The sequence below is a fragment of the Eulemur rufifrons genome, chromosome 6 (assembly GCF_041146395.1).
Source record: "Eulemur rufifrons isolate Redbay chromosome 6, OSU_ERuf_1, whole genome shotgun sequence".
Taxonomy (NCBI): Eukaryota; Metazoa; Chordata; class Mammalia; order Primates; family Lemuridae; genus Eulemur; species Eulemur rufifrons.
In genome coordinates this window covers 101,784,190-101,811,526 of record NC_090988.1, presented here as the reverse complement: position 1 = coordinate 101,811,526, position 27,337 = coordinate 101,784,190, and the positions used below count along the sequence as shown (strand labels likewise).

General features: G+C 46.2%; 2 protein-coding genes and 1 non-coding gene across 13 annotated transcripts in view; all 3 read right to left on the bottom strand.

Moving 5' to 3' along the window:
• Positions 1 to 9,393: 9,393 nt before the first annotated feature.
• On the bottom strand, positions 9,394 to 19,895 carry LOC138385413 (RNA-binding protein 4B). Of its 7 annotated transcripts, none has more exons than XM_069471781.1 (4): positions 19,769 to 19,895; positions 18,677 to 19,100; positions 12,518 to 13,188; positions 9,394 to 9,986 (listed from the first exon to the last, which is right to left on the bottom strand). In XM_069471781.1, the coding sequence occupies exons 2-3, from the start codon at positions 19,086 to 19,088 to the stop codon at positions 12,527 to 12,529; spliced, it is 1,074 nt and encodes a 357-aa protein (XP_069327882.1). In that variant the 5' UTR covers positions 19,089 to 19,100; positions 19,769 to 19,895; the 3' UTR covers positions 9,394 to 9,986; positions 12,518 to 12,526. The 7 variants fall into 7 exon arrangements, 4 of the variants coding, with proteins under 4 accessions (XP_069327882.1, XP_069327883.1, XP_069327879.1 ...); XR_011233707.1 differs by having other exon boundaries at positions 9,460 to 10,067; positions 10,656 to 13,188; positions 19,769 to 19,854; XR_011233708.1 differs by having other exon boundaries at positions 9,460 to 9,986; positions 10,656 to 13,188; positions 19,769 to 19,854.
• LOC138385638 (small nucleolar RNA U13) lies at positions 16,109 to 16,208 on the bottom strand. The gene has a single exon (XR_011233856.1). It is a non-coding gene; the product is annotated as a small nucleolar RNA U13 (small nucleolar RNA).
• Positions 19,896 to 25,226: 5,331 nt separating the features above from the next.
• SPTBN2 (spectrin beta, non-erythrocytic 2) overlaps positions 25,227 to 27,337 on the bottom strand; it is a 36,399-nt gene continuing 34,288 nt past the window's right edge. For all 5 annotated transcript variants that reach the window (XM_069471775.1, XM_069471776.1, XM_069471774.1 and 2 more), the window contains 3 exons: positions 26,975 to 27,148; positions 26,393 to 26,435; positions 25,227 to 26,086 (listed from right to left, as the gene is read on the bottom strand). In XM_069471775.1, the coding sequence (XP_069327876.1) occupies positions 25,853 to 26,086; positions 26,393 to 26,435; positions 26,975 to 27,148 (451 nt within the window). In that variant the 3' untranslated portion in view covers positions 25,227 to 25,852. The remainder of the gene's footprint in view (positions 26,087 to 26,392; positions 26,436 to 26,974; positions 27,149 to 27,337) is intronic.

Here is a 27,337-nt window from a genome sequence, read left to right as displayed (position 1 = left end):
TGTGTAACAGAGGAGGAAGCAGCTTTAGAGACAAAAGCAGAAAAGTGAGCTCCTCATACAGAGTCAGAAAAGTGACTCAGTTTCCCTGTGAGTTGACTTCCCCATGCAGGCCACTAAACGTTAGGGTGGAAACTTACTAGGTGTTCATGGCAGGTTAGAGACAGAATTCTCACACCAGGAGTAGAACAGTTTTAAGAAAGAAAATTTGTTTTACTCTCTCAAGAAAGAAAGAAAAAAAGAGTGAAATAGAGTGTGGCCACGGCACTGAGGAAAAGGTAGAGGGCAGTGCCAAGGCGGCTGAGGAAAGTTGCTCAGAGTTTTAAAGGGTAAAAATGGCCTTTTTTCCTCTCTGCTTCAGCAGGCTGGTAACAGAAATGAAGCAGTTGCTCTTTTTTTTTCTTTTTCTGTGAGGCTGGGGCATCTGAGTACTTGAAATCTGTTTTGGGTTTTTTTTTTTTTTTTTGGCAAGAACTGAGGCAGAGAGCTGGAGCAGGGAGTTCGTATCCCTACTGTCCACTTACGGCTCTTCAAGGCAGAGAAACAACTCTTAGAGATAACAAGTTAGGCAACAGGTGTTTTTCTGGTTTTTGTCTTAAAAGGGGTGGGAGGTTGTCAGGAGGGTGATCAGTTGTCTTGTTTGTTTTTGTTGAGACAGAGTCTCACTCTGTCCCACTGGGTAGAGTACTGTGGTGTCGTCAAAGCTCACTGCAACTTCCCTCCTGGGCTGAAGTGATCCTCCTGCCTCAGGCTCTTGGGCAGCTGGGACTATAGGCATGCGCTGCCGCAAGCCTGGCTGGGTTTTTTTTTTTTCTTTTCTTTCTTTTTAGTAGATGGGGTCTCACTCTTGCTCAGGCTAGTCTTGAACTCCTGAGCTCAAGCAATCCTGCCTCGGCCTCCCAGAGTGCTAGGATTACAAGCGTGCGTCACCACGCCCAACCAGGCCACAGGTTTTTTAATTAAACAAAACGAAGAGGGTAGTTGTGTTGTTTTTCTTCAAAGGAGCAATTATGTGCTGTGAGTTTATTACTCTTACTGTTTGATAGTTTATTTTTCCTCTGTTAGATAGGTTGGTAGTAAGGCCACCTTTCACTGAGGTATTCTTTTCCTGCAATAAAGTGCATCAATTTTGAGTACAATTTGATACATTTTGACAAATGTACTTTTGACAAAGGACAATCTTGTAACCATCACTGCAATCAAAATATAGAACATTTTTGTCAACCCAGAAGCCCTTGTGCCACTTTGTGGTTAATGCCCTCAGCCCCTTGTCAGTTCTTCATCTTCATCATGATTAACCTACTTATATCTTTGGTATGAACATTTTGACATAGTTGATTACTCTCTGTTCCTTGAAACAATTCCTTTGGCTTCCAGGACACAATGCTCTTGGTTTGCCTCCCTTTTCAATCTCTTGTCAGTGTCATTTTTTTTTTTCTTTTTCCTGCACTCTCTTGGTGATCCAGTGGATTCAAATGCCATCTATATACAGACATTCCCAATTTACAGCTCCAGCCCAGATCTCTCTCCCAAACTTCAGACTCATGTCCTACTTTGACATTTTTTGCTTGGGTATCTGATATTTCTTTTCTTTTCTTTTGTTGTTGTTTCTTTCTATTTGGGTATCTGATATTTCAAATCCAACTTGTATGAACTGAACTTGTTATCTTCCCCCACCATGTACTTCTCTTGTCACCTATCCTTCTCAGTTGTTAGCAACTCCATCCTTCAGTTACTCTGGCCAAAAACTTGGGGTTCACACCCACATTAAGTTCATCAGGAAGTCTTTTTTTTTTTCCTAAATCAAATTTGGGTTTTCAAGGTGAAAAGAAATGTGACAAGCAGCTTTCAGGGTAGTAAAAACAAGGCATTGCTAGGGCTCTGTCCTCTCTTTTTTCCATGTTCTCGGTGTAAGTGGTATCATCAATTCCCTTGGCTTTCTGTGCCATCGAGATCTGAAGATTTCCAAGTGTTCATCTCCAGCCTGATCTCAGCCTTTGTCCTCCATCAGTGTGTGTGTCTGGCCTAGAGGCCATGGAAGCTCCATACTTGAATCTGCCCCCAGGGTTTCCTCTAATTTAGATACCGCCGGCCCCGCCCCCCTCTCCAGACATAGGGAGTTTCTCTTTGAGGACAGTGATCCTCCGGAAATGTTACTGGTTGTTGAGAGGAATGGATCAGAAGAAAAGAGGAAAACTTGATATAAGAAGTGAATGTGGGAAAGATCTCTTGATGTTGCTATTACATATTGGTTGTGTTTTTCCACGTGCTGGAAACTAGAGCTCTGCAGTTTTCTCCTGAAATCACCCACTCCTTTTTCTTTCCTGAGTACCTATTATCTTAGAAAATTTGAACCAGAGAATTTATTTGTTCACTTGAATCCTCCTCCCCACCCCAAAGCCACCTCCCTACCACCTAAGCCAGATGCTGAGGCTGGAGTTCCACTCTGTTCCCCTGGCCCTCTTCATTCTCCCTCCAGGTCGGCAGTTCTCAACTGCTAGTGACTTCCCTTTTCCAATACCAAACCTTCACTGCGACATCTGGAAATGTCTGAAGTCAGTTATTTTTTAAACTTTTATTTATTTATTTTTCTTTCAGTCACCACTGTGTTTTTGCAAATGAAGTCATCTTTAATAGTCACAACTGGGGTGTGCTACTGGCATTTAGTACGGGCAGGGATGCTTCTAAACATCCTCCAATGCACAGGATGGCACCTGCACAGAGAATTACCCAGTTCCAAACATCAGTAGTACCAAGACTGAAACTTGAGGCGATTTCGATCCCCTTGACTTTGTATGCCATCGGGAGTTGTGCTGAGGCCCCCACTCCAGAATCCTGTCTCCTGTCGCCGTCCCCACCCACTCCTCTGTTCCAGCAGGGCTCTTGGTGTCATCCTTGGTTCTTAGCTCTTCTTTCCCCTCAGCTGTTCTTTAGCACATTTTATATCAAATGCTGCTGCTTCTCTCTGTGTCTTTGCCACAAAATATAGTTCAGACCATACTGTCCTCTCCCACCAGGACCACTACAGTGGCCTTCTCTGGGTCTTTCTTTTCCTTCTTTCCTTTCCCCTGGTGTCCATCAGTAGCCAGAATGATTTTGTCAAATATAAATCAGATGGTCATCAGCTACTTAAAACCTTTCAGCAACTGACCATTGTATTTAAAGTAAAATGCACAATCTTTTTTTTTTTTTTTGAGACAGAGTCTCGTGCTGTTGCCCAAGCTAAGGAGTGTAGTGGCATCAGCCTAGCTCACAGCAACCTCAAACTTCTGGGCTCAAGTGATCCTCCTGCCTCAGCCTCCCCAGTAGCTGGGACTACAGGGGTGCAGCAACACACCTGGCAAATTTTTTCTATTTTTAGTGGAGACAGGGTCTCGATCTTGCTCAGTCAGGCTGGTCTCGAACTTCTGACCTCAAGCAATCCTCCCACCTCCCAGAGTGGTAGGAGTATAGGCATGAGCCACCGCACCCAGCTAAAATGCACAGTCTTTTACCTTAGAAATGCCTTGGAATGTCTGGCCTCTATCCCACACTCCATCATCCTAGGCCTTCCCCCCCAACCCCACGGCCCCCCACACACCTTTTTCTAACCACACTGGCCCTTCTTGTACATCAAACTCTTTCCTGCCTTAGGACCTCTTTTTTACCTAGAAGCACCCTCCCCTTGACTACTTTAGGGCTAACTTCTTATCCTTCAGATTGTAGCTTCAGGATCAAGCATCAGAATGCCCTCCCAGACCACCTGTAGCTAAGAGATGCCTCTCGTTATCTCTTTATTCCCTACCATTGTCCTCAGTCTGTGTATTTTGTGGTACTTACCCAATTCCTTTGCTTACTCATTTATTGAACATTTTCCTCACAAAATTGTAAGGGGGACAGGAAGTTACCTGCCTCACCAGTATATACCCCAGTGTCTGGAAACAATGCCTGAAACACACAGTGGGCATTTAATGGTAAGTGTGTATATGTAAGCTATTTAATGCCATTTGAATGCTGGGCTCCCCTTGAGAATATCTTACTCTCTGCCCACCTCCACCCCCCCTGCCATTCACTACTTTAGCAGCCACCAGTCATTCACGAAACTGAGTGCCAGCACAGGGCCAGACCCTGGAATAGGACCAAAGGATTCATGGATGGCCACTGTTAGGGCTGGAATCGTCCCTGGCCCGTAAGAGTTCAGCAGTCTAGAAAGGCAGGGATGGTAGAAATGCCTGAGAACCTAGGATAGCCCTTTAGCTTTGAGATTTGGTGATGCCTGGGGCAGAGCCGGAGTGGTTGTCTGGAGCACCGGCTGCCGGGCACGAGCCAGGGCAGGAGGGGACCGCTGACAGCTCTGCTCCCTCAGCCCTCACTTCAGCCACACACAGGCCTGACAGCCCCTCTGTCTCCCTGCAGGGAGCACCTTCTTGATAGTTCGTCAGCATGGATGTTGGATGTATTTGTGTATTTGAGAGTTTACTGCCTCTTCCAGGGCCTAGCACAGTTCGTTTGTAATAGTAATAGCCACATTTATTGAATGCTTTACATTTATTCCTCTGAGCAACTCTTGAGAGGAAGGTATATGATTCCTGACACATGAGGAATCAGGCTCAGAGAGGTTAAGTAACATGCCCAAGGCCACAGAAAGGGCTTGGATTTGAGTTCTGGCATTCCTCTAGAGCTGGGTGGGCCCAGGGCCTGCAGCCAGGCAAGCTCCACAGTGGGTAGCTCCTAGGCCAGGCATGTCCTGGATTCTGGCGTCCCCACAGGGCTGGGTGCTCTCCCGGGTCACCAGCGGGGCAGCGAGGGGGACTGCTGCCAGAATCCGAGGGAAGGGGCTGGTGCGCAAGGAGGGTCAGCCAGCCTGGGAGGGCTCATGGCCCATTTCCCCGCCCTATGAGGAGTGCTCTGGAGTATGGGCCACACACCCAGCTAAACTGATCTTGGGCAGAACAGCGGTGACATACGAGTCAGAAAACACAGCCACTGGCGTGTACCGGCCATGTCCCAGTGAGGGGGATACAGTGGTACTGACAGTGCAAGGAGGCCCTTTCCTAGCCACTCACTTTCCCAGTTCTCACAGCAGTGTCCTGCTTCTGAGAGATCAGAGCTGAGGGCGGGCCAGGGCCACCATGGCCTTGCCCTCCACGTGGACAGGCTCTGCCCTCAGGACTGCTGGGCCCTTCGCCAGCTGCTCATCTCCATTGCAGTAGCTCCTTACTACAGCTTTCTGCTGTGCTGGACAAGCACTAGGAGCCAGGGTTTTTTTTTTCCTTTACCATTGTGGGGGGCAGGGAGAAGGGAGTCAAATCATTTAAACTTTCTAGACCTCAGTTGCCTTAATTGCTGGGGAGCCAACAATGCTACCTCACTTGGTTCTTGTGGATTAGCAGAGATGATGGATATGTGGTTTAAATTTGGCCTGGATCCTCAAAGACCCTGCAAACCTAAGGCGCTTTTGATTGAATTCATCTCACCAGACTCTTCCCAAGTGGGTTCCTGGAGCTGACTCGGTCATTTCTTGCACTCTAGCGGTATAGCCCACCCCTCATCTCCCTCAAGAAAGCCCAGAGATTGATTCTGACTAACAGTTCTTCCCAGGAATGTATGTTCATTTCTCTCCTCCTTCCTCTTCTCTAATCTCCTAGGGCAGGTGACAGTCTCTGAGGACTGCTTGACAAATCCTGACAAGCCATGAATCCAATCTGGGGCAAGTTGCTACCCTTTTCTGGGCCATCTTGCAGGCAGTCGGTGTTTTTCTGCCCTCAGGATAAGCTCTTTACAGTCCATTGAGGGCCACAAGGACCTGGTATCCTTGTGTGCCATGTAACTTCACTGCGTGGCTGGCTGGACATCAGTGGAAGCGGGTAAATCTGAGGCTGCCAGACATGCCTAGAAGGTAGAGTAAGGCTTGGGCTGCAGGGGCTTTTCCCAGACAGGGGCTGCGGTGCAGTAGGTCTGTGCCTCCCCTACGGTTTATTTTCCCTTGTGCTTCAAGCGCCTCACAAAGTGCCGCTGCTGTGGCTGGGGCTTGTTTGGGCAGGGGCTCGGAACCAATCTCAAACAGCCGGCCGCTCGAGAAATTCATGGAGGCGCAGGGCCTGGGGTAGTCATCTCCCCCACCCGCCATGGCCCTGGACATCCCCTTGGCCTTCATCATCCCTCACAAACATTTCACTGTCTTTGTGGACTGGTAAGTATAGTTCTATTTCAAAAGAGAGAAATATTTTTAAGTTTCAATCTTAAGGCGCAAAGAATAAACTCTAAAATTTTAGTAGGATTGCATAAATAATTGCCTATCTCTCTGAACTCTAGCGGTGGTTTTACCTTTCTCATAGCCATTACCACTTTATATTGTTTGTTTCAATCAGTTGTGACAGGTCTTAATCTTTGAATGCTAAAAGTGGTAGAGCTGTGATTCTAACCCCAGAATTGTGACTTCAGAGCTATGTTCCCAACCACCGTACTGTCCTGTCTCTGTAGTCTCTGAAGATCTCTGAGGGCCCTTATCTGATCTTCTCTGCCCTTTAGCACTTGTGCAAATCCTTTAGGCAAGGCCTGGCTCAGAAGACGTGCTCAACAAATCTTAGGGTTTGTAGATAGCACCCATCCCTTTATTCATTGGCTTGATCAACCTCTGGGATTTAAATCCCATCTCCCCGATTGTCTCCTGGATCCCTTGTCCTTAAGCATGGTCCCTGTCCTATCTATGAAGTAGTTTTTCTTTTACAACATCAACTCCATTGACATCAGGGGAGAGATCTCTGTTAAATTTCAGAGAAATCTCTTCTTTGCCTTTCTTCTCTCTCTCCTCCCTTTTCTTTTTGGAGACTATGTTGCCCAGGCTGGTCTGGAACTCCTGGCCTCAAGAGATCCTCCCTCTTTGGCCTCCCGTAGTGCTGGGATTAAATCTCACATTTATAATGCTGTTCACTCTTGTTCCTCTCCAGAGTGATCTTTTAGGAAAAATGAATCTGATCCTGTTATCCTGTAGATTAAAACCAGTAGCTCCCAGTTACTCAAAGGGTAAAAATGAATTCCTCCAGCCTTTACAAGGCTCTCCATGAACTGTGCCCATAACTTACCTCTCCAGATTTCTATTGCACAGCTTCTCTCCTGCCAGAGCTCCCTTTCTGGTTCCTAGTGGGTGTCATGCCCATCCTGATCATGGACCTTCACATGTGTTGCCTCCTCTGCCTCGAATAACCACCTCCCCAGCCCTATCAATCACTGTTGTATGTTTCACAGCACCCTGTACTTGTCAAACTCCATAGTACTTAACACAAATGTCATTAAGGTCTGCTTCTCTACTAGGCACCACAGATTTCATGCATCACCATGTCCCCACATCCTGGCTCATAGTAGGAATTCAAAGAGCTGATAAATGAATTCAGGAGCTTGTAGCATTGGGAGGCTTCATGCGACTCTGAAATGGTCTATAACGAGAACATGGTCTTGGTGAATAAAAGGAATTTTGTGCCCACAACATGCAATTTCTCATGTAAGGTGAGGTTTAGAAATAAATACATTTGTGGCCGGGCACAGTGGCTCACACCTGTAATCCTAGCACTCTGGGAGGCCGAGGCGGGTGGATCGCTCAAGGTCAGGAGTTCAAGACCAGCCTGAGCAAGAGTGAGACCCCCGTCTCTACTAAAAATAGAAAGAAATTATATGGACAACTAAAAGTATATATATAGAAAAAATTAGCCAGGCATGGTGGTGCATGCCTGTAGTCCCAGCTACTTGGGAGGCTGAGACAAAAGGATTGCTTGAGCCCAGGAGTTTGAGGTTGCTGTGAGCTGGGCTGACACTACGGCACTCTAGCCCAGGCAACAGAGCAAGACTCTGTCTCAAAAAAAAAACAAAAATAAAAAAAGAAATAAATACATTTATTTCTACTCAACAGTCCTCTTTTATTGGCTGAAAACTAACCCCTTTTCCAGTGTTTACCTACTTCGGAAAAGTGAAAGGATTTTTTATATGATTATGCAAGGCTTTTTCTCCTCATATAAGAAACTTATTTCACTATTAAACTGTGCTGTCCAATACAGTAGCCACTAGCCAAATGTGGCTAATTAAATTATAATTAAGTTAAAAAAATTTCAGTTTCTCAGATGCATTAGCCATATTCCAAGTACTCGATAGCCACATGTGGCCAGTAGCTACAAATTGGACAACACAGATAAAGAACACTTCCATCACTGCCAAAAGTTTTATTGGGCAGTGTTGACATAGAACTCTTTTGCAGAATCAATCTAATTTTTTTGTTCTGCCAATGAGATAGAAAACGAGATACATTAAAAACTATGTTAAATTGTTCAAAACCTAGCACAGAGGACCATCAGATTCTGGTGAACCAGCAAACCTGCACATATTTATTTCTTGGCTCTGCCCAATGGCTTGCAAATCAATAACAAGGAAATCCCTCCCAGTGGCTTTGCCTTATTTTCCCTTTTGTAAAACAGGGACAGTCCGGCCCCTCTGGGGAATACTGAGCCTTGTGTGTTTTACCACTGGTTGGAATGTGTGCATGGACAGGTTAACCTCTGTAGATTGTCATATCCCATCCCCTCAAAAAAGAAGGGAAAATTTTTGCTTCACCTGTCAGGATTAAGGATAAAATATGCAGGGAAAGTACTATATAACTGTAGGTAAAATTTCACATGTAGTCAGAATTTACATGTCAGTGTTTACAATAAAGCTTAAGTAAGGTTGAGTCCATTGTTAAATGTGCTTTATAAGGACCTAAACAATGATAACTAAAATGTCCATAAATCTTTTTAAAAATTCTTGCACACATACTTTACTGCAAAATGCTGTCACTGCTAATCAGTAATACCTTATCTGCTTTTCTCAAAATACTATGATACTTCCCTTCTTTGAGCCAAAGTCTAATCCTAGCAGAATATTAACACCTTGAGAAGAGAGACCTCTTTCAATAGCTCGTAAGTGAATTTAAATGAGTATTTTTAAAAAATCAAAAAAGGAGGCATATTGGGGAAGGGAGCTAATTAAGCAAAAATGTATTCTTTATACTTGCCAGAAAACTATTAAGTCAAATTGAATCAACCTGATAGGCCCTTGGAGCTACTGTAGCTCAGCCTTTTCCTGATGTAGGCCTTACTTTTATCACTACTAATCTGGGTTTGTGAGCCTTCAAACTTTTCTCTAAATAACTAGCGGCTCTAATTATTTAAAGAAAACGAGCCTGACTACCGGCTATGGCGTATTTAGCAGTGTCTCAAGATTCTGGCTAATTTCTCACCACCTATTACTGAAGCCGTATCACCTCACTAAATCTTTCCTTTTCCACCTAAATTTCAGACATGCATTCGTTTGAATTTTGTAGCCCGAACACAACTGGGAAAGAAGAAGATACCAGTTATAAATAACAGTCACACAAATACAAAAAGATACTTAAGAGTTAGAAACGTTTATTTGTCAAAAAAAATAAAAAAAAAAAGTGGGAGGAGTGGAGTAAAACAAGGCTAAATTTCAGCTAATGCTGTATCACGATCACAGGTCAGACATAAAAGAAAACAAACAAAACAACAACAAAACCCCCAATGGTCCTAACAATTTCAGAAGATTAGCTTCAATGTTAGAGTCCAGAGCTAACAGAGAAGAGTAAAAGGCTGCTTGCCCACTACAGGGTCATTTTAAAGGGAAAGGAGATGCTGCCAGGTAGGCAGGGAGAAGGGTTCAACTCCTAGGGAAAGCGAGATGAGAGGGGTTCCATTGCACAGGAAGGGGATGCCAGCGTAATCCTTACCTAGGGCTGCTCAGAGGCTGAGAATATAAGGAACAGAGTGAAAAGCTACAAAGACTAGTATCAGGAAGAAAGAAAAGTCAACTCAGAAGAATTAAATTAAGAAAGAAAACATAGTTGGTCACAAACTCCTTTGTTTACTGAAACATGAAGCAATGGAAACATCCCGGCAAAGGGGACCGCGCGGAGCAAGTTCTCATATATGACCGCAGCCCGAGGGTTCAGTCCGCAATTATCCTACCTGAAAGAGAGCACAACACAAGAGGCTTACACAATGCCTGGAGAGCAGCTTGGCTCCGAGTACAGGGGCCCTGGTCTCGTCCTGTATTCCAGGGAGGGGAAAAAAAAGAACAAAACAACCAAGTCAGACTGGGTCAAACTTATATTGCATGTAATTACCCCTAGGAGTCTACCAATAGCTACATATAGGAAACTACTTATAGCTAAATATAGGACAAGATGCAATCTAGTTGGAGGATATTATGTTGGTGATAAATACATCTTTCTCATTTTCTTATCCATGTTTTAGGCCAACAAAGGGCACACATACATTATTAAGAACCACAATTTAGTTTTTGGGTCCAGGAAAGGCAGAAGATGCTGAGATCTCATATATGGCCAACTACACTATTCTAAATGTATTTAATTTTAATCTTTCATAGTAAACAAGCTTTCAGAAATGAGAGTCACAAAGGGTAGGCTATCAAGGAGCAGTTGGTCATTCACCCATCACTAACACACCTATGTGCCACACTGTCACAGATTTAGAGCCACAGTTCCAGTGATTCCCCTAATTGACCGAATCTCCCTTGCCAAATCAAAAGAAGAAATCACTCCTAGAATTCTCTAATTCTTCTATTGATGGGAACTCCAGACACCAATGGCTGAGGGGAAAAAAAAGTTAACTCACACCAAGTTCCTCTACTTATTATAGTCAAAGGGCCAAATCTTGGTCTTGATCTGTGCCAATCGACTTCAAAAGCTGTGACGTTCCTGGATCAGTTCTGCTAAGGTGAGACCCGAATTTGGATCCCCAATAGTTCTGGAGTATTTCATCCTGGCAGCCTCATTAACATCAGGCTCCTGGGACTGCAACCAACTCAGGGTTATTCAGTCCATTTGAGGTTCACACCTGGAAGGTAAGTTTCTTTAAAAGTCATCATTAAAAAGAGGTTAGTTGAAAAACCACTGCTTGTAGTCAAAATTCACTTTAAAATGCCCTAGCAGTACCTTTTAAAGACCAGAATATACTAATTTAACTTTGAAACATATTTGAGAGAAACAGGTTATCTAACAGATTTACACCAGCTTACTTCAGAGGCATATCCCACCTTATGGCAGATCCAGCTACATTAAAAGTAAAAATTAAGGACAAACTCTACAAGTTGTAAGATTATCCACTACACACACATGAACATATGAACAAAGACTTGCTGCACGATGGTCTCAGGAGACCCCAAGCCTTGCTGACAGGCTCATATACAATATAACTTATCATAGGTTCATGCTATATTTGCTTCTCAGTTCACGTAAAAGAGCGAACTTTTGGCTTTGCTTTCTTCTACATACATACCAAAGGGATGCGTTAGGAACACCAGACACTCGGTGCAGCTCAGTTTAATCTTGCTATTGGGGCTCCAATTCAGGTGATATTCAATTGCAAGGTACAAGGAAAACCATGAAAATACAGTCACAATGCCATTTCCATTCTGATGAAGACATTTATCCATCTCTAGAATACTCCTAATTATTCTTGCCATTCCAACACCTTTGGTACACACTTCCTGAAGTAGGAGACACTAAATTTTCAGAGCCTATGGCACTGGCTTTCACCACCTATGGGATTTTATGCTATGCATGTTAGCAAATTACCAGTTTATCTAATTCCTTAAACGTTCCTCCCTTCGAAAAACAAAACAAAAATTGCTGGAAGAAATGGGAAACATCAGGCTCTAAATGATAGCATCTCAGGCTATGAAGAATAGGGCTTACGTGCCCATAGAGGACAAGATGCTTGGGATTACTAGTAAGAAAAGGACTCCGTGGGACAGAGCATCAAAACATTCAACTTTCAGGCAAATAATCTGAGATGAAAACATTTAAAATGTATAGGACTTTATCTGGCATGTAGATGTATTAGAAGGGTTTCCTTTGATAAAGGATAATGACCCAAGAAGTAGTTTTATCAACAAACTAAAAGCCTGAAGTTATAGTTAGAATCCTGACTGTGTTACTACTAACTCCTGAACCTACACTCTCAGGGTAACACCACTGTACTTTCGTAGTGGCAAGAGCATGGGTTTTGGAGTCAGGTCTGAGTTTGAATTCTGACTCTACCTATCATTTACTGACTTTGGGCAAAGTACTTAACCTCTCTGAGCCTTAGTTCCCTTCTTCATAAAAGAGAAAATACCTCAAAGGCTTATTGTGTAGATGATATAATATACACAGAGAGCACATAACAAATGTTAATTCTCTTAAATATTCTTCTGTAACCCAAATCTGTTCACAACTGATTAAAGAACAATATTCTCACTAACAAATGGAGTTTGTTCTCTCAGAAGGAACAAGCTGGTTACAGTCACACACTAAAACCTCAGAAGGCCAGATGAACCTCTGGCCTAAGCTACAGAAATACTGAAGACAAGTAATTTGCACCTTTTAGATACTGTCCCAACAGCAAACAGGTGGCTCTTGCCGCCTCTATGAAGCATAGGTCTCTCTCGAGGGAACTTTAACAGAATCTCTTAACCACACCCACCCCACTCTCACCTCCAGTTTTCAAAAGGCTGAGTACCGCGCTCGGTCCACATACTGCTCCCGCTCATACCGGGCCATGTCATACAGAGAATTCCGCGCAGCTGCTGAAGCCTGGGACAACTCACTCTCTGGCCCATAACCGTAGCCCTCTCCAACTGTGGGGAGCACAGCTGCAGCACGACGCAGTGGACTCCTGTCCCTTCCATAATAGGATGAAGTGGTGGCAGCAGCAGCCATAGCAGCTGAGGTGGCAGCGCCAGAGTTCGGCAACAGGTGTCTGTCGTAGGGATCAACAGAAGTGGAGTTGAGGTGGCCGGTCACTGCTGTGCTTTGGACTTGCGGCAGATGGGACATGGTCTGCTCTGCGTAGTTGTATGCGGAAGCTGCTGCCGCTGCTGCCACCGCCTCATAAGAGCGAACCCGGTAACGCTTATAGTAGTCGAACGCTCCGTATGCGTCGTTGTAATACACGGACTCCCCGTAGCCCATGGTGTAGGGCGTGCGCACTGCTCCGTACTGCTCGTTATACTGCTCGGTAAAGTCTGCCACGCGACCTGTACGATCTACCGGGCACTCTTTGGACCAGTGCCCCTCTTTCCCGCACCGATAGCAGCCGCTCTGGTCTCCCATCCCAGGGGCAGTCCGAAGCCGACTGGTGGACAACTGCACGTGCATTCTTTTGCCTTGAGGAAATAGATGTAAGAAGATTTATTATAACTCACTGGCATTCTTTACCCTCCCCTAAGTGAAAGTAAACTAGTTGGCAGAAGACACATACATACTCCTTTGACCCTATTTCAGCAATCCCCTCAAAAAAGTAGTCGAAATGAAGTTTTAATACAGATGACAGCCAGAAAATTTGAGTCCTCAGAGCCAATTTGGGTTAATATTGTCTAGTTAGACCAATAGTAGAACAGACTCCTTTCTGCTTCTATCTCCACACTTCCTTTTCCCCCCAAACACAAAAACTGAAAAAGTTTCCACTTCTCACTAGTAAGAGTGTTACTAATAGTAACGATCCAAAACCTGCCAGTACTTCCAAATCAAATATCCAACAAAACCTCAGTTATGCCAGATTTGGAAGGCATCTTACCCACCTCTCACTGATTTACTCAGGGCCATGAAAGGCCTGAGCATTTACTGTAGTTTAAAAACCACAGCAATCTTTTGTCCATCTGGTTTCCTCCAGCAGTTTTTGCAGGTGTCATCAGAAGGCTTCCCACATTGGGTACACAAATCAACCCTGGCTCATCATCCGCTTCATCTCCAGTGCCTCTGGAAGTTATAAGACCCTCCAGATTTCAACCCACCCCCACTGTTTTCCCACAAAGGTGAATTCATGCTTACTGTGGAAAAGAAAACCACTTGTCCAAGGTCTCTCAACAGCAAGTATTAGAAAGATCTGGAAACAGTATGGGTTACTAAAGGACAACATGTTTCCATGTAATGGAATGATGAGCATTTCATCCTACCAGGTAGCTTAAAATTCTCTATAGGGGATTGCCGACTTGTAAGGAAAATGCAGCATTTGCCTAAAGGCCTCTGGGAACCCATACAAACAGGTTGCATCCATACTTCCAGGAAATGAGCAACACTGAAGAACAGCTGAGAAAAGAAAAAATCTGTGCCCAGGGCGTGTGTACCACTGAACCCAGGGACCCTTACTGATGAAAACATCTGAAGTCTTTAAAAGCAGTTTAGGAAAAGAAGTAATTGTGGCAGTAATTTAGTCCCAAATTGCTTAAGATTTTTGGAGATCAAGTTAATGCTTTCCAAATTGTAGCCAAAAGACACAGCAGCCAGTACAGACGTAGAGAACAGGAGCTTCTCGTCACTCTTAAGGGCTGATCAGAACAACTCCCCCCTCCACGATCAGCAGTTATTCTCTCTTTAACAGACCTTGTTCTGGATGCAGCTATGCGATAGGCCTCGTGGCTCCACCATCCTGTTGGAACAGCCAGATTCAGGACGGCAGCCAGAACAGCGCCATGCACTGACCCTGAGAGGGGAGCGGGTTAGTGCAGTAACATCACTTTAGTCAAACTCAGTTCTGCCCAACGTCTAAGATTCCTACCACCCCAGTTTCTGGTATTCGCCACCTCCAACTTAAAACCCATTCTTTAGCATCAACACAGGAGCTCAGGCTTTATATTCCAGCTGCTAGCAGACAGGCAGCATCCACCATCACCACTGATACAGTCAACAGATACCAAATGGCAGTCATTCTCTGGAAGCTGCATTTAGACATCCCATTGTTTTCAGAGATTTAAATACTCCCATTCTAATTCTTAGAAGTTATTAAGGGCCACAATGCTAACTACACTTAGAAACAGATTTCCGCTCCAATTTATATCCCAAATGTAGAGTTCCCTATAGTTTAGACTAAAGGATTACAAATGACTTGGCTTTCAGGCATGCATGGTGACATTAAGCTGTGTGACAAGACACAAACTGCTCCAATTCTAAAGTCAGAGTAACCATGCCAATCTAAAAGGCAGCCAATCCAGAGACCTAGAAGTAACAGTTTTAAAGGAAAAAAAATCAATTAAGGTTGCACTTTTATAGATTTTCGGTCTGGTTTTTTTGAGAAACAAAACCTAGTAATTTTACCTTGATGTTTCTGTTACTAAATCCAATCTTCATTCCTGCTTTTCTTTAGAGGGTGGGAACACAAGTTTATAAACATTTGTAGCAAATCTGTGTAGTTGTGAAAAGGATGCAGATGCAGGTAACAATTTTTTAACTTAGAACTAAAAAATCTATAATAGAAGTGATGTTTTGTTTTGTTTTTAAACAGTCTTTCCAATGGTTATAACTAGGCTTTTAATTTAAATCTTCTAAACCTCTCATAATAATTGAAAAATACTGTGCTGTTCTACTACCTTACGGAACCAGGGCAAAGAAGACTGAGAGAAGATTAAATTCTTCCACTCTACTATACTTGGACAGACCAAAAGCTTAAAGATTTTCTGAGACCTTCAAAAGTCACTGAAATCTGCTGCCAACATTTTCCAGAAAACCAGCCCAATAAAAGTATTTTCTTTTGAAAACTGGAGGAGAAAAGAGCATTAAAATGCTGAGGTGAGAAACTTGGGGTCCTAATTTCTGAGCTATCAAGTGCCAAGACTGAGAGAGGGATGGGGATGTAGCTGATACACAACAGTACTCTGACTTAATACTTGTTTACACATGGGCAAAAAATGAGACACCCGAACTCTCATATATCCTTCCCAATTCCACTGCCTGAGTTGTTACCGGGGAATAGCTTCTTTAGGGTGTTCCCGTGCAAACTGTGTGTGTTAAGTAAACAGTGGTTCAGTTCAATGCTGCTTGTGAAGAGGAAACACTCCTGGAAGAGTCAGGTTATCTCGGATTCTGCTGCTTCCTTTCGGAAGTCATATGTAAAATGACTTGCACAGAAGTCTAAAGGGCAGCTATTAACATAGAGAAATAAAGGTTCAAAAGATGCCTAACGTGGCACTTTTAAGAAGCTACCTTCATTAGTAGATGACAGAAAAGGCTTCATTAGATGACTGAAATTAAAAAATATGTCCAACTGGTATCTAGACTGTGTTTTCTGTAAAGCTGCGATGTTTTCCCCCACATCAGATGGGTAACGTGCCCACGCCATAACAAGGTTTGAGGCACATCTGACACATGTGAATGAACACTCAATCATCACGCTTATGAACGACAAACAGATCTAAAACTACAACTTATCATCCAATACTAAACTTTCCCTTGTCACGTGGGGGAAAGAAAACCAGAGCTAGTTACAAAAATGTTTGTATGTCTAACTCAGAGAAGAGTGCTCTCTTCAGAGGGGCCAAGCTAAGAACATGGAAACCAAATGAAGAATTTTTCTTTTTCGATTCATTTTAGTGTCTGCACTTTCTAAGGAAGTGATGGTTTTAAAAATCTCATGGCTATCCCATTGAATTATTCAGATACCCACTTCCTAAAGTAATTACACCTGCCTTATTAAGACGTACTCATCCTAAGCCACCTCTTCCCCAATTAACATATATTTGCTCCTTTCCTTTTATTCGGTTGTGTATTAAAAAGGCAAGGGCGGCCGGGCGCGGTGGCTCACGCCTGTAATCCTAGCACTCTGGGAGGCCGAGGTGGGCGGATCGTTTGAGCTCAGGAGTTCGAGACCAGCCTGAGCAAGAGCGAGACCCCTTCTCTACTAAAAATAGAAAGAAATTATACGGACAGCTAAAAAATATATATAGAAAAAATTAGCGGGGCATGGTGGCACATGCCTGTAGTCCCAGCAACTCGGGAGGCTGAGACAGGAGGATCCCTTGAGCTCAGGAGTTTGAGGTTGCTGTGAGCTAGGCTGACGCCACGGCACTCACTCTAGCCTGGGCAACAGAGTGAGACTCTGTCTCAAAAAAAAAAAAAGGCAAGGGCATGCTGTATTATGTGACTAGAATACCTCTGCAGAGTTTGTACCTGACTTTATATTCTTTTACATTTTGCTTGTTACCTGCCAAGAGAAAGCCTTCCTTTCCCCAGTCTCCCACCATGTTTTCCTTCCCATCAAATAAAATAGTTAAGAATACTTTTTAAAGTTGAAATGTAACAGCATTCCAAAATAATTGAAGATTAAATATAAATAAAAAAGGAAATAAACAAGGAAAGCTTCACTATCACACTTTAAATAACCAGGAGAGAAACACCGTAGTTGCAAACAGCACTCACCTTTCACCATATAGTGCTTTTACTGTCAAAACACGTTCACAGTTATTACCACATGCTAGTCTCACTACCATCCTGTGAGGGAGGTATGGCAGGGATCATTAACTCTATTTTATAAGTGGGGAAAATGAAGCACAGAGAGGTTAAAACACTTGTCCAAGGTCATACGACTACTTAATGGAATCAAGTACCTGCAACTTTGGCCCTGTGCTTTAAAGAACAGCTAAAGGCCAAGGCCGAAGCCAGAGATGCTTTATGGTGTTCTACTACCCCTCTCTACTACTTGCAAGCTTTCTTAGCCTTTTCTGGTCAAGTTTTCTTCTTCTCCCGTTATTTCTTTTCTCATTCTGTTTTCTAAGTTTAGCAGAGGACCCTTAAGTACTTTGTAACAACCGCATTAATGGCACTCAGGAAAAGGGGTGTTGACTTAGGAACCACAAAAGTGACTGGGAACATGTGGTCCACAATGATACCGCTAACAAAAAACTTGTAGAACAACTTTAATCAAAAGGACTCCCGATGATGGAGGAAATATTCTATATCTGCACTAATATGGTAACCATTAGCCTCATAAGACTACTGAATGCTTGAAATGTGTCTGGTAAAACTGAAAAACGGACTTTAAAATTTTACTTAATTTAAATGTACTAGCTACATGTGGTTACCGTATTAGACAGCACAGTTCTAGAGAATCTTCAGGCAACCTCTTTGTGATATTAATGACAATGCATGTAACAATATTATTGGCAAAAATAACATGACACGAGCTGTGACGCCCTTACTGGACTCTCTTCAGAAGCAGGGCTATCATTCCCATCCAATCTGATACTTTTAGGAATTTCCTTCTTTTTCCATTCAGATTAAGTAATAGTAGGTGGAGCAGAATAGTCCATGGCATGTTTTTGTTTTTTCTTTTTTTTTTTTGACTCTGCTTGTTTAGTCCACAAACTGAACAAATTTCAGCACCCAAAAGAGACTCCCCCAAATCTATATTATAGAGATTTCTCTAAATGTCTTTTTTATTCTTTCCCACCACTACCCATCAGCCAAGGCAGTAAAAAATATAAGTGCTAAACATTTAAAACCTCAAATATAGGGCATCCTGGTCATAACAAAATAAGCAGGTAAGCCAGACCTTTATCCTCCCATCTCCCAGGAGGTACTCATTTGCCCAGGCAGATTAAACTTCTGACAGCATTCAAACAAATGAATGAAGCCTGCAGGATAAAGTAACCCACAGTTCGTGATTCTACACAGCTGTTGAGGAACACCTTAGCAAACCTGAAAAGGAGAAGTATTTGCTTCCCCCAAAGTAAATTATACTTAGGAGTGGTAAATGTAACCTATCATTTCCATCTAAAATAGGAGGGAAGAGACCACCCTGCCAGTCCCATGGTCTTGTATTCTTGCCTCTGTCTTGAGCTAGACCCCACTCAGTTCTGCCACCCAGACCCCAGACCAGTTCACCTTGAAACTCTGTGTTGTCAAGGCCCCTGATGGCCTCCACTGCATCCTCTGCCCGCTCCATGTGTACGAAGGCATAATCTTTCACGATGTCACATTCGATGACTGGACCATACTCCTCAAACTTGGCCCGAAGCTCTTGGTTGGTACAAGTGGGACTGATGTTGCCCACATGCAACTTGGTTGAAGCTTTGCTCTTGTTCTTGCTGGCTTCCACGTTGATGTTCACCCCATGAAGCTTGTAGTGGTGCAGGTTGCGTATGGCATCCTCGGCGGCCGTCTTGTCCTCTATGTGCACAAAGCCGTAGTTCTTAATGATGTCACATTCCAGCACCTTCCCATACTGCTCGAAGAGTGAGCGGATCTCTTGCTCTGTGGCCTCCCGTGGCAGGTTTCCGATGAACAGCTTCACCATCCTGACAAGAGCCTGGAAGAGAAAAACAAGATTTCAAAGTGGGGTGGGAAATTTCAGTGCACTGCAGCATTTTAGTTTAATCCTCCAAAGTTCTCGGCACCTTCAAGACCCTCACTCACACTGACGTTCATTATTCTTCCTCAACAGAGGAGGAACGTTTTGTTCTTAAGGGGAAGTGTTAGCTATGTGTGACATGCAAACTGGAGGTCGGGGGTCAGCACGCATAGCACAGACCATCACCTCCGTGAAATGGAGCACATTTAAGTAACAGGATTACCTGTTTCCTGTCTTAAAATAGGGAGGAAAGAGAAAAGCCCAAGCAGAAGGCAAGAGGCATCTATCGGAGCGCCCGGTAGCAAGATTTTGGAGGGAAATCTGTGTACCTCTCCTCCGAGAGATACCGCCTTTCAAGAGACTAAGAATAAAAAGGTCCCCTTCGCCCCAAACCGGGACTCTCCCCCGCCCAGCGGCCCAACCTCCAGCTCCTTGGCCCCAACAAAGACTCGACCCGACCCCTGCCCCGCCCCCTTCCGGAGACCCGGCCCCGCCTCCTCCCGTTGTCTTCCCCGGACCTCCCGCAGCGAGAGGACAAACACAAACCCTCGGCCATCCCAGTCCGCGGGAGGCTCGGCCTGGCCTGCCCCGGGCTCCCCAGACACACACACAAGACGCCCTCTCACCTCCGGGTGGCGGCGGCGGTGGCGGCGGCTCCCGCGTCAGAGAGAACCCTACAAAATGGCGACGGCCGCTCGAGCCTCGGCGCGACCGGGCCCTTCCTCGCGCGCCAGCTCACGCACGCGCGAGTGCGCGCTGCCCCCCCCTCCCCTCCCCCTCGCGGGAGCCGGGCGACCAATCCCGCGGCCGCAAACAAATGGCTGCCCAGCTCGGGGGCGGGGCCAGCTGGTGACGGCGCTGCGGAGCGGAGGTCAGCCCGCCCCCCGCCCGGGCCAGCCAATCACCACCCTGGACGGGGGTGGCCACTCATGCGCCAGAAGTGCTCTGGACGTAACCACCGTCCCGGGGCAGTGGGAAGCCCGGGGTCGCTGGCCGTCACAATGGGACGTGCTGTTGGGCCAACTGGGGGCGGGGGACGTGGGGGGAGCTGGTGACAAAGAGTTTTCTCACTGGGCCCCTAAGAAGGGGCTTTCTCAGCGGGCCGGCCAGCCTCTATGGCAACGTGGGGCTACATTTCAAAAATACAGGCGCGCCACATTTTAAGCAAACCTAATCCTTTTTTTGTATCTCTTTAAACATAATTTTTAAAATTTTCATTGCAAACGTGTTATTTATTGGCGAGAAAACTGAGAACCCAGGAGCAGAAAGATGATCTGGCAGAACTGGGACAGGTCTAAGGCTTTTCTACCCAGGTCACACTTAGTCATGTTTTGTTTGCTCACGCGTATACGTGGGCCGTTTCTCTCTGGGTAGAATAAAAGCTCTGATTGTGTGTCCATCACAGTTCCTGGTCTGTGGTGAGCACACCAAAGGAATACTTAGGAGAGGCCCAGAGAGGTTCCTTGTTTTGCGGTGGGTCAGGGTCTCCTCGTCCACACCACGCTGCTGGAGGTCTAGGCAACTCTGAGTCTCCCGACGCTTTCTAGCGTTGAAAATTCAACGGTGGTCCAAGGGCACCTCCTCCTGGTGGCAAAAGGGAAGCTATTAGGTGGGTCACTCACTGTCACTCCTCCAACAATGCATGGACGTTTATGGAGATGGATGGATTGAGTTTATCTCTAGGGTGGTTGTCAATCACGGTTCCTCATTGTGGTGGCTCCCTAGCAGCTTCTCTGATACCATCAGGCACAAATTCCTCAGGCTGCCCCCTTCCACTCCAACTACTCGGATATGTTTCTTTCACTGAATTCTTTTTGTTTCCCAGGCATTTCAGAGGAGGTAATTTTAATAACCAACATGCATGATTGTCTCCTACCTAATTCTGTCTACTTCTCCCCTTCCCTTCTCCTCTTGGGCATTTTCAATTTCTTTCTGCTCTCAAGACACATGTAGATACCATCTTGACCATTTCTTTTACATTTTTTTTTTCTTTTTGAGACAGAATCTTGCTCTGTCGCTCAGGCTAGAATGCTGTGACGTCAGCCTAGCTCACAGGAACCTCAAATTCCTGGGCTCAAGCGATCCTCCTGCCTCAGCCTCCCAAGTAGCTGGGGCTACAGGCGCACACCACCATCTTGACAGTTTCTGACACTGTTTTCACTAATCTTACCATTTTGTAACTGGGGTTCCTTCAGTGTTCCAGGACAGACTTCTCAAACAAAGAGTCTGAATTTATCACCCACCTTCATACCCTGTATTTTGGATTCTATCGTCCTCTCCAATTCCCCAAGTTTTCTGAGGTCTCCAAAATTAATGTCCTCTTAACAGTTTTCATCCTCTTAAAATTTCAGTTCACCAACCTTTCCTCCTCCGTGTTTTATTTTTTTTTCTTTGTCGCCCAGGTTAGAGCACAGCGGTGTGATCATAGCTCACTGCACCCTCAAATTCCTGGGCTCAAGCAATCCTCCCTCCTCAGCCTCCTAAGTAGCTGGGACTACAGGTGTGTGCCACCACGCCGGCTAATTTTTTTTCTTTTTTTTGTAGAGACGGGGTCTCACCATGTTGATCAGGCTGGTCTTGAACTCCTGGCCTCAAGTGATCCTCCTATCTTGGCCTCCCAAAGTGCTAGGATTACAGGTTTGAGCACCCAGCCGCCTCTATGTTTTATGCTATTTCTTCTCGTAGCCCTGACTGTACCATTCCATCTCCTTTCTCCCCTGTATTTACTTATTCCCTTTTACCTCCGTTCTCCTTCCCTCATAGGCAGCCATTCTAATGAGTTTAGTGTGTATTATTTTGTCTGTGTTATTCCAAACATGTCTTTTAAATGTGAGTTTGTTTTCTCCATTCTTAAAAACATTTTATTGTGGAAATTATCAAAAAAGGCACAAATGAAGAGAAAATATGATGGTGAATTCCCATGTACCCCTCACCCAGCTTTGACATTATCAACATTTTGCTGATCTTATTCATCTAGCTCCTCTACTTTTTAAATTTTTTCCTGGAGTATTTTAAAGCCAACCTCAGACAATGTCATTTGTGTATACTTCACTATTTCTAATTTAAAACATCAGCACTATGCTGTATTATCATCATTTATGCTCCGATTTCTCCTAGATTGTCACAAATGTCTTTTTTACAGTCAGTTTCTTCTAATCTGGACCTAAACACGGCCCACCCATTGTACATTTGTATAAATTATGTACATGGTGTTTATTGTGTTGCATAGCTCATAATTTTTTTACTTTTTTCCACTAAGTGCTGTGTTGCTGTGTGATATCTAACTACTGAGTAATTATGTGTGTGTCCTAATTCTGTCTGAGAATTTAGGGGCATATAAACCAGAAGTGGAATTGCAGGGTTGCTGGGTCATAGAGCATATGTAGAACTAACTTGTCTTCAGTTGTGCAAAGTTGTTCTCTGGAGAGCCTGTGCCAGCGCACTCTTCCACCTGCAGCATATGAGGGCCTTTGTATCTCTATGTATCTGCCAATGTTTGACATTATCCACTTTTCCAATTTTTGCCAGTCTAATAGGTATACAGTGATATTTCATTTCCCATTCATGTCTTTGCTCATCTTTCTTTGTAGGTCGCAGACTTTTTGTTGTGGATTTATAGGACTCCCTTGTGTATTCTAGATATTAATCTCTTATTGGTTTCAAATATATTCTCTCATTCTGGCACTTATTAACTTTGTCATGGTGTCCTTCATTGAACAGAAATCCTTATTTTGTATCCAATCAAATTAATCAATTTTTTAATCTTAAAGCTTGTGCTTTTGAAGTTTTGCATAAGATGTTCTTTTCTACCCCTGAGCCACAAAGATATTCTCTTACATTTTCCTCTATTAACATTGTAGTTCTCACCTTTTACATGTAGGTCTGGGAGCCATTTGGAGCAATGCTATCCAATAGAAATAAGCTACATAGGTAATTTAATAATTTCCAGCAAACACATTAAAAAAGTAAAACAAAACAATTGAAATCCACTTTAATAACACTTTTGAAACCCAATATATCTAAGATATTATCAACATGTAATCAATAAAAAAATATTAAAAGTTTTTACCTCTTAAGTACTTGACATCTGACAATTTATTTATATTTTTATTTTTTTGAGACATAGTCTTGCTCTGTTGCCCAGGCTAGAGTGCCGTGGCGTCAGCCTAGCTCACAGCAACCTCAAACTCCTGGGCTCAAACAATCCTCCTGCCTCAGCTTCCCCAGTAGCTGGGACTACAGGCATGTGCCACCATGCCCGGCTAATGTTTTCTATTTTTAGTAGAGACGGAGTCTCGCTCTTGCTGAGGCTGGTCTCAAACTCCTGAGCTCAAGCGATCCTCCCGCCTCAGCCTCCCAGAGTGCTAGGATCACAGGCGTGAGCCACCACAACCAGCAGACATCGGGTATGTTGTACTTACAGCACATCTCAGTTTGGAAAGCCACATCTCAAGTGCTCAGCAGCCACACGTGGCCAGTGGCTGCCACGTTGGACAGCACAGAGCTAGGGTCAGTCCACTCTTGAAGGTGTTGTTATGTAAGAATGCAAATTGATTTTTCTCTAAATAATTACCCCACCTTTCTCTGTCCGCGTCTCCCGTGGATCGGCGGTGCCTGTGCTTACTGTATCTTTGTGCTCTGACTTGTGCCATACCCCTCACCGCCCATCCCATCCGTTTTCCTGGAACTTTTCCTTTCTGCCCCCCACATCGGAAGGTGTTTCCCGAGACTTACTTCCTGACCCTGTGCTATCCTCTTCCATGTCCCATCCTGAAGGAATTGTGCCCTACAGTGGCTTCGGCTGCCACGTGTCTGTCTTACCTCTCCAGTCACACCTGTGTTCTGCGGGACCAGGACCGCTCCAACTGGCTGCCTGCTCACGCTTACGTTTTACATGAAGATGACCATTTCTCCACTGACTTCTCGCCTCCATTTACACTTCCTTCTAAAATGTCTGATTATTGATTTCCCACCAGCCCCTCACCTTGCCACCTGGGAGTGCAAATGCCCAGATTCCCGGAGCACCCTACAATGTGTGACTGTCGCGCCCTTCAAACGGGGGCGACCTTACAGTTGTACTCGAAGAACCAGGTGTCTGTGTAGCACTGATGTATTTTTCCCTTTAGTCACATGACACACTGTGCCGCGTGTTCAGCTGGATACCGTGGAATACGGGATCCACTCATCTTAGCAGAAAGAATCATCCTGTGCGCTGCCTGGTCTACCAGATCTCCTGTTTGGAGCCCACTCCGGGCTGCCGCGACTGACCGTAGTCGGTGCGGATCTGCCCGGTCGGGGCCCTTGCCCGATTACGCTACAGATGGGGCCGCTTTCCTGGAAAGACGGCTGTTTGTGTGTGCGTGGAAAACAAAGAGCACGGCTTTGCCTGTCGGAGGCCACCAGGGAGTGGTCACTTCAACCAACATCTGGAGCCAAACACCATTGCCCCGAAACCTCCAGTGAGTTCATCTTTAGTACTTTACTAAATCTAGAATATATTCTACTGTGCTTTTGTAGTATATTTACGTCCTTGGGCCTCCCAGGGTAACACCATTCTGTTGCTCAGTCTGTTGGACACCTGCCACTTCTCCGACGCCTGTCTGAGCTCCCTGGATTCCACTGGGGAGGAGACAGAAAGTGGGGACACTAATCACCCCCTATGTGCCTGACTCTTCCCCTGGGCTGGGCAGTGGCTGAGACTAGGCGGTGGCTGTGGCAATGCTCCCCAGTCTTCCATTTTTAAAAACGGTTTAGAGAATCGAGTGAAGAATGCCGAGCTCCAGGGAAGGAGTCCTTCGTTGCCTTTGAACACGAATACTGCTTGCTGACATCACCCCAACCCACGGTGGACTTCTTTGGTCTAAAAAGAGGCTTGGCAGTGGTCAGCCCAGCACACCGGAGGGCGTTCTCACGGGCAAGGGAGAGCGTGGGGCGGGGGGCGGGGGGCTCCCAGCAGTGTGGTTCTCGCAGGGCCTGGGGGCTGGGGGCAGAGTGGAGACCTGACGCGCAGGAGAGCGGGACCAAAGGAGAGACACGCTCAGGCAGGGGGCTGCGGTCAGGAAAGCAAACACACCCAGAGGCAGTGAGAGAAGCTGAGCTGTTTAATCACCTTCTTGGCCAGACTCAAGGCTGTGGTTGGCCCTGAACGACTCACACCTGGAAGTCACTGAGGGCAGGTGGAGGTGGAGTGGCCACTCAAGTCAGAGGATGAGGGAGAACGGGAAGGGACAGCTTCGGTGCCTCTGACTCCGGCATCTGGCATTCTCGCCCCCAGGTCCTGCGTCAGCTCTGAGAGGTTCCTGGCTAGTCCCAGGGGCAAGGAACCAGGGGCGGACGGCGTGGCCTGGCTGTGGTGGGAGAATGACCCTGAGGCGGGCAGCCATTCCCCACATGGCCTGTGTTGAGGGCATGGCACTGTCCGCCCTGTGGCGGGGACAGAGGCTAAGGCTGGGGAAGAGGCTGAGGTGGGGGGAGTGGAATTGGGGGTTGCCTGGGTCCCACCACCAGTCTGGAATTAAATAGCAGAAGAGAAGGGTTGCCCTTGGGGACACCGACTTGTCCCCAGTGACAGTTTCTGGTGATGGGTTGACCTTGGCAACAGACCCTAGCAGCAGGCAGTTATCCTGACAAGAGGGTGGTCCCTGTCGACAGTCCCTGGCAGTTTCCTGAACAGAGGGAGGAGGGAGATGGCCTCAGAGTCTTGACCCCGACTACTTGTTCTTCTTGAAGAAACTGAAGCGTTTCTCTCGCTCTCGTTCTCTGCCGTCCTTGCTGCGAAGCACGACAGGCGCCTCAGCCCCAGCCGGTGCTCCTGGGGGCATGGTCATGGCACGGGTCATGCCCCGGGGGGCACCGGGTGCTGCTGGCTCCTCTGGCTCTCCAGAGGCAGAGGACGCAGTGGCAATGGCCGCATTCACCACCCGCAGCCATGAGCTCATCTCTGCCTGCAGGACAGAAAGATGCCTGGTCAGCTGCAGGGACACTGTGCGGGGCCAGCGCGGGGGACAGCAGGGAAGTGCAAGAGGAGGAGGCAGAAACACGTCTTGACTATTGCCTCTCATCAGAAGAAAAAGGACCCTTTAAGGTCGGGAACATGTCTTGTGCGGCCTCACAAACACCCAGCTGGCACTGAGGGTTGTCTTATTACAAAGAATGAGATGAGGAAAAGAGAGGGACGGAGGGGGCCGCTACAGCTGGGGGTTCTAAGAACGGCCCGGAGAGGGGGACACGGAGGAGAAGCGGCAGCTCACCTCATCCTTGGCCTGGAATAAATATTCTTTTCCGTCCTGTAAGCTGTTGGGAGAGAGAAGCCACAGGCAGGGCTGAGACTCTGCCAGATTAGTGCTGGAGACAGCTCGATCCCAACCCAGAGGCCAGGCCAGGGGGACGTCCTGGCCGCAGGCCTCGGGGCTGGACAAGACACGTTCTGCACATTCTTCAGATGCCCAGGGCCGTAAAAGCAAACCCTTTCCAACCGGCCGTGGAGGGCCGGGGTGCCTCGGCTGGGTGCTCGTTGGCGGGCAGGGGCTGGCCCGAGGCTGCTGGAGGCAGGGGAGTGCCGGACCCGTCTTCAGACTGCCCCCGGGGAGTCCTGCAGCTCGACATCAGCCATCAGGCCTGGGTCTTGGTTCCCCTGCTCCTCTTAGTGTGAAATAAATATGGCCACAATCCTCTGCCCCTCCCTCATCTACATCTGTCCCCAAGCAGCTGGTCTGATCACTTCGTTGTGATGCCCCTTGCAGGGAACCCCGCTCCCTCTGGGCCCAACCCCTCGCTCACCCACATCACTCCCGACTTCCCTCCCACCCCGAGAGCACGGCGCCCGTTCCTACCCCAGCTTGAAGACATGTTTGCGCTTTCGATAATCAAAGGCAACGCTGCCCTGGGCCCTGGCCAGGCTGACAGGCACTTCTCCGTGGTATGGCACTCCCGTGCTGGCTGCCTTTGCATCCTTGTAAAAGCCCAGGCTCCCACGCCGCAGGACGCAGTATATGTTCTGCCAGGACCTGGGTGGGACACGGTGCAGTCGAGAGGTGAGACGGGCTGCCTGGCTGGCCTCGGTGGGGCCCGTGTCCTGGGACTTCCAGCTCCACTCCTGTCCTTAGGCCCATCATCTCTGCACCCTCCTGGCCCTCCCCCGAGGCCCTGCTCTGGGCCTGAGTCCCGCCCTGTTCCCAGAGGACGAAGTCTAATGG

Coding starts and splice junctions, on each gene's coding strand:
- LOC138385413 (XM_069471781.1), bottom strand. CDS start 19,088: ATGGTGAAGCTGTTCATCGGAAACCTGCCACGGGAGGCCACAGAGCAA. Junction 13,189..18,676: donor TGACAACACAGAGTTTCAAG/GTGAACTGGTCT, acceptor TATTTCCTCAAG/GCAAAAGAATGCACGTGCAG.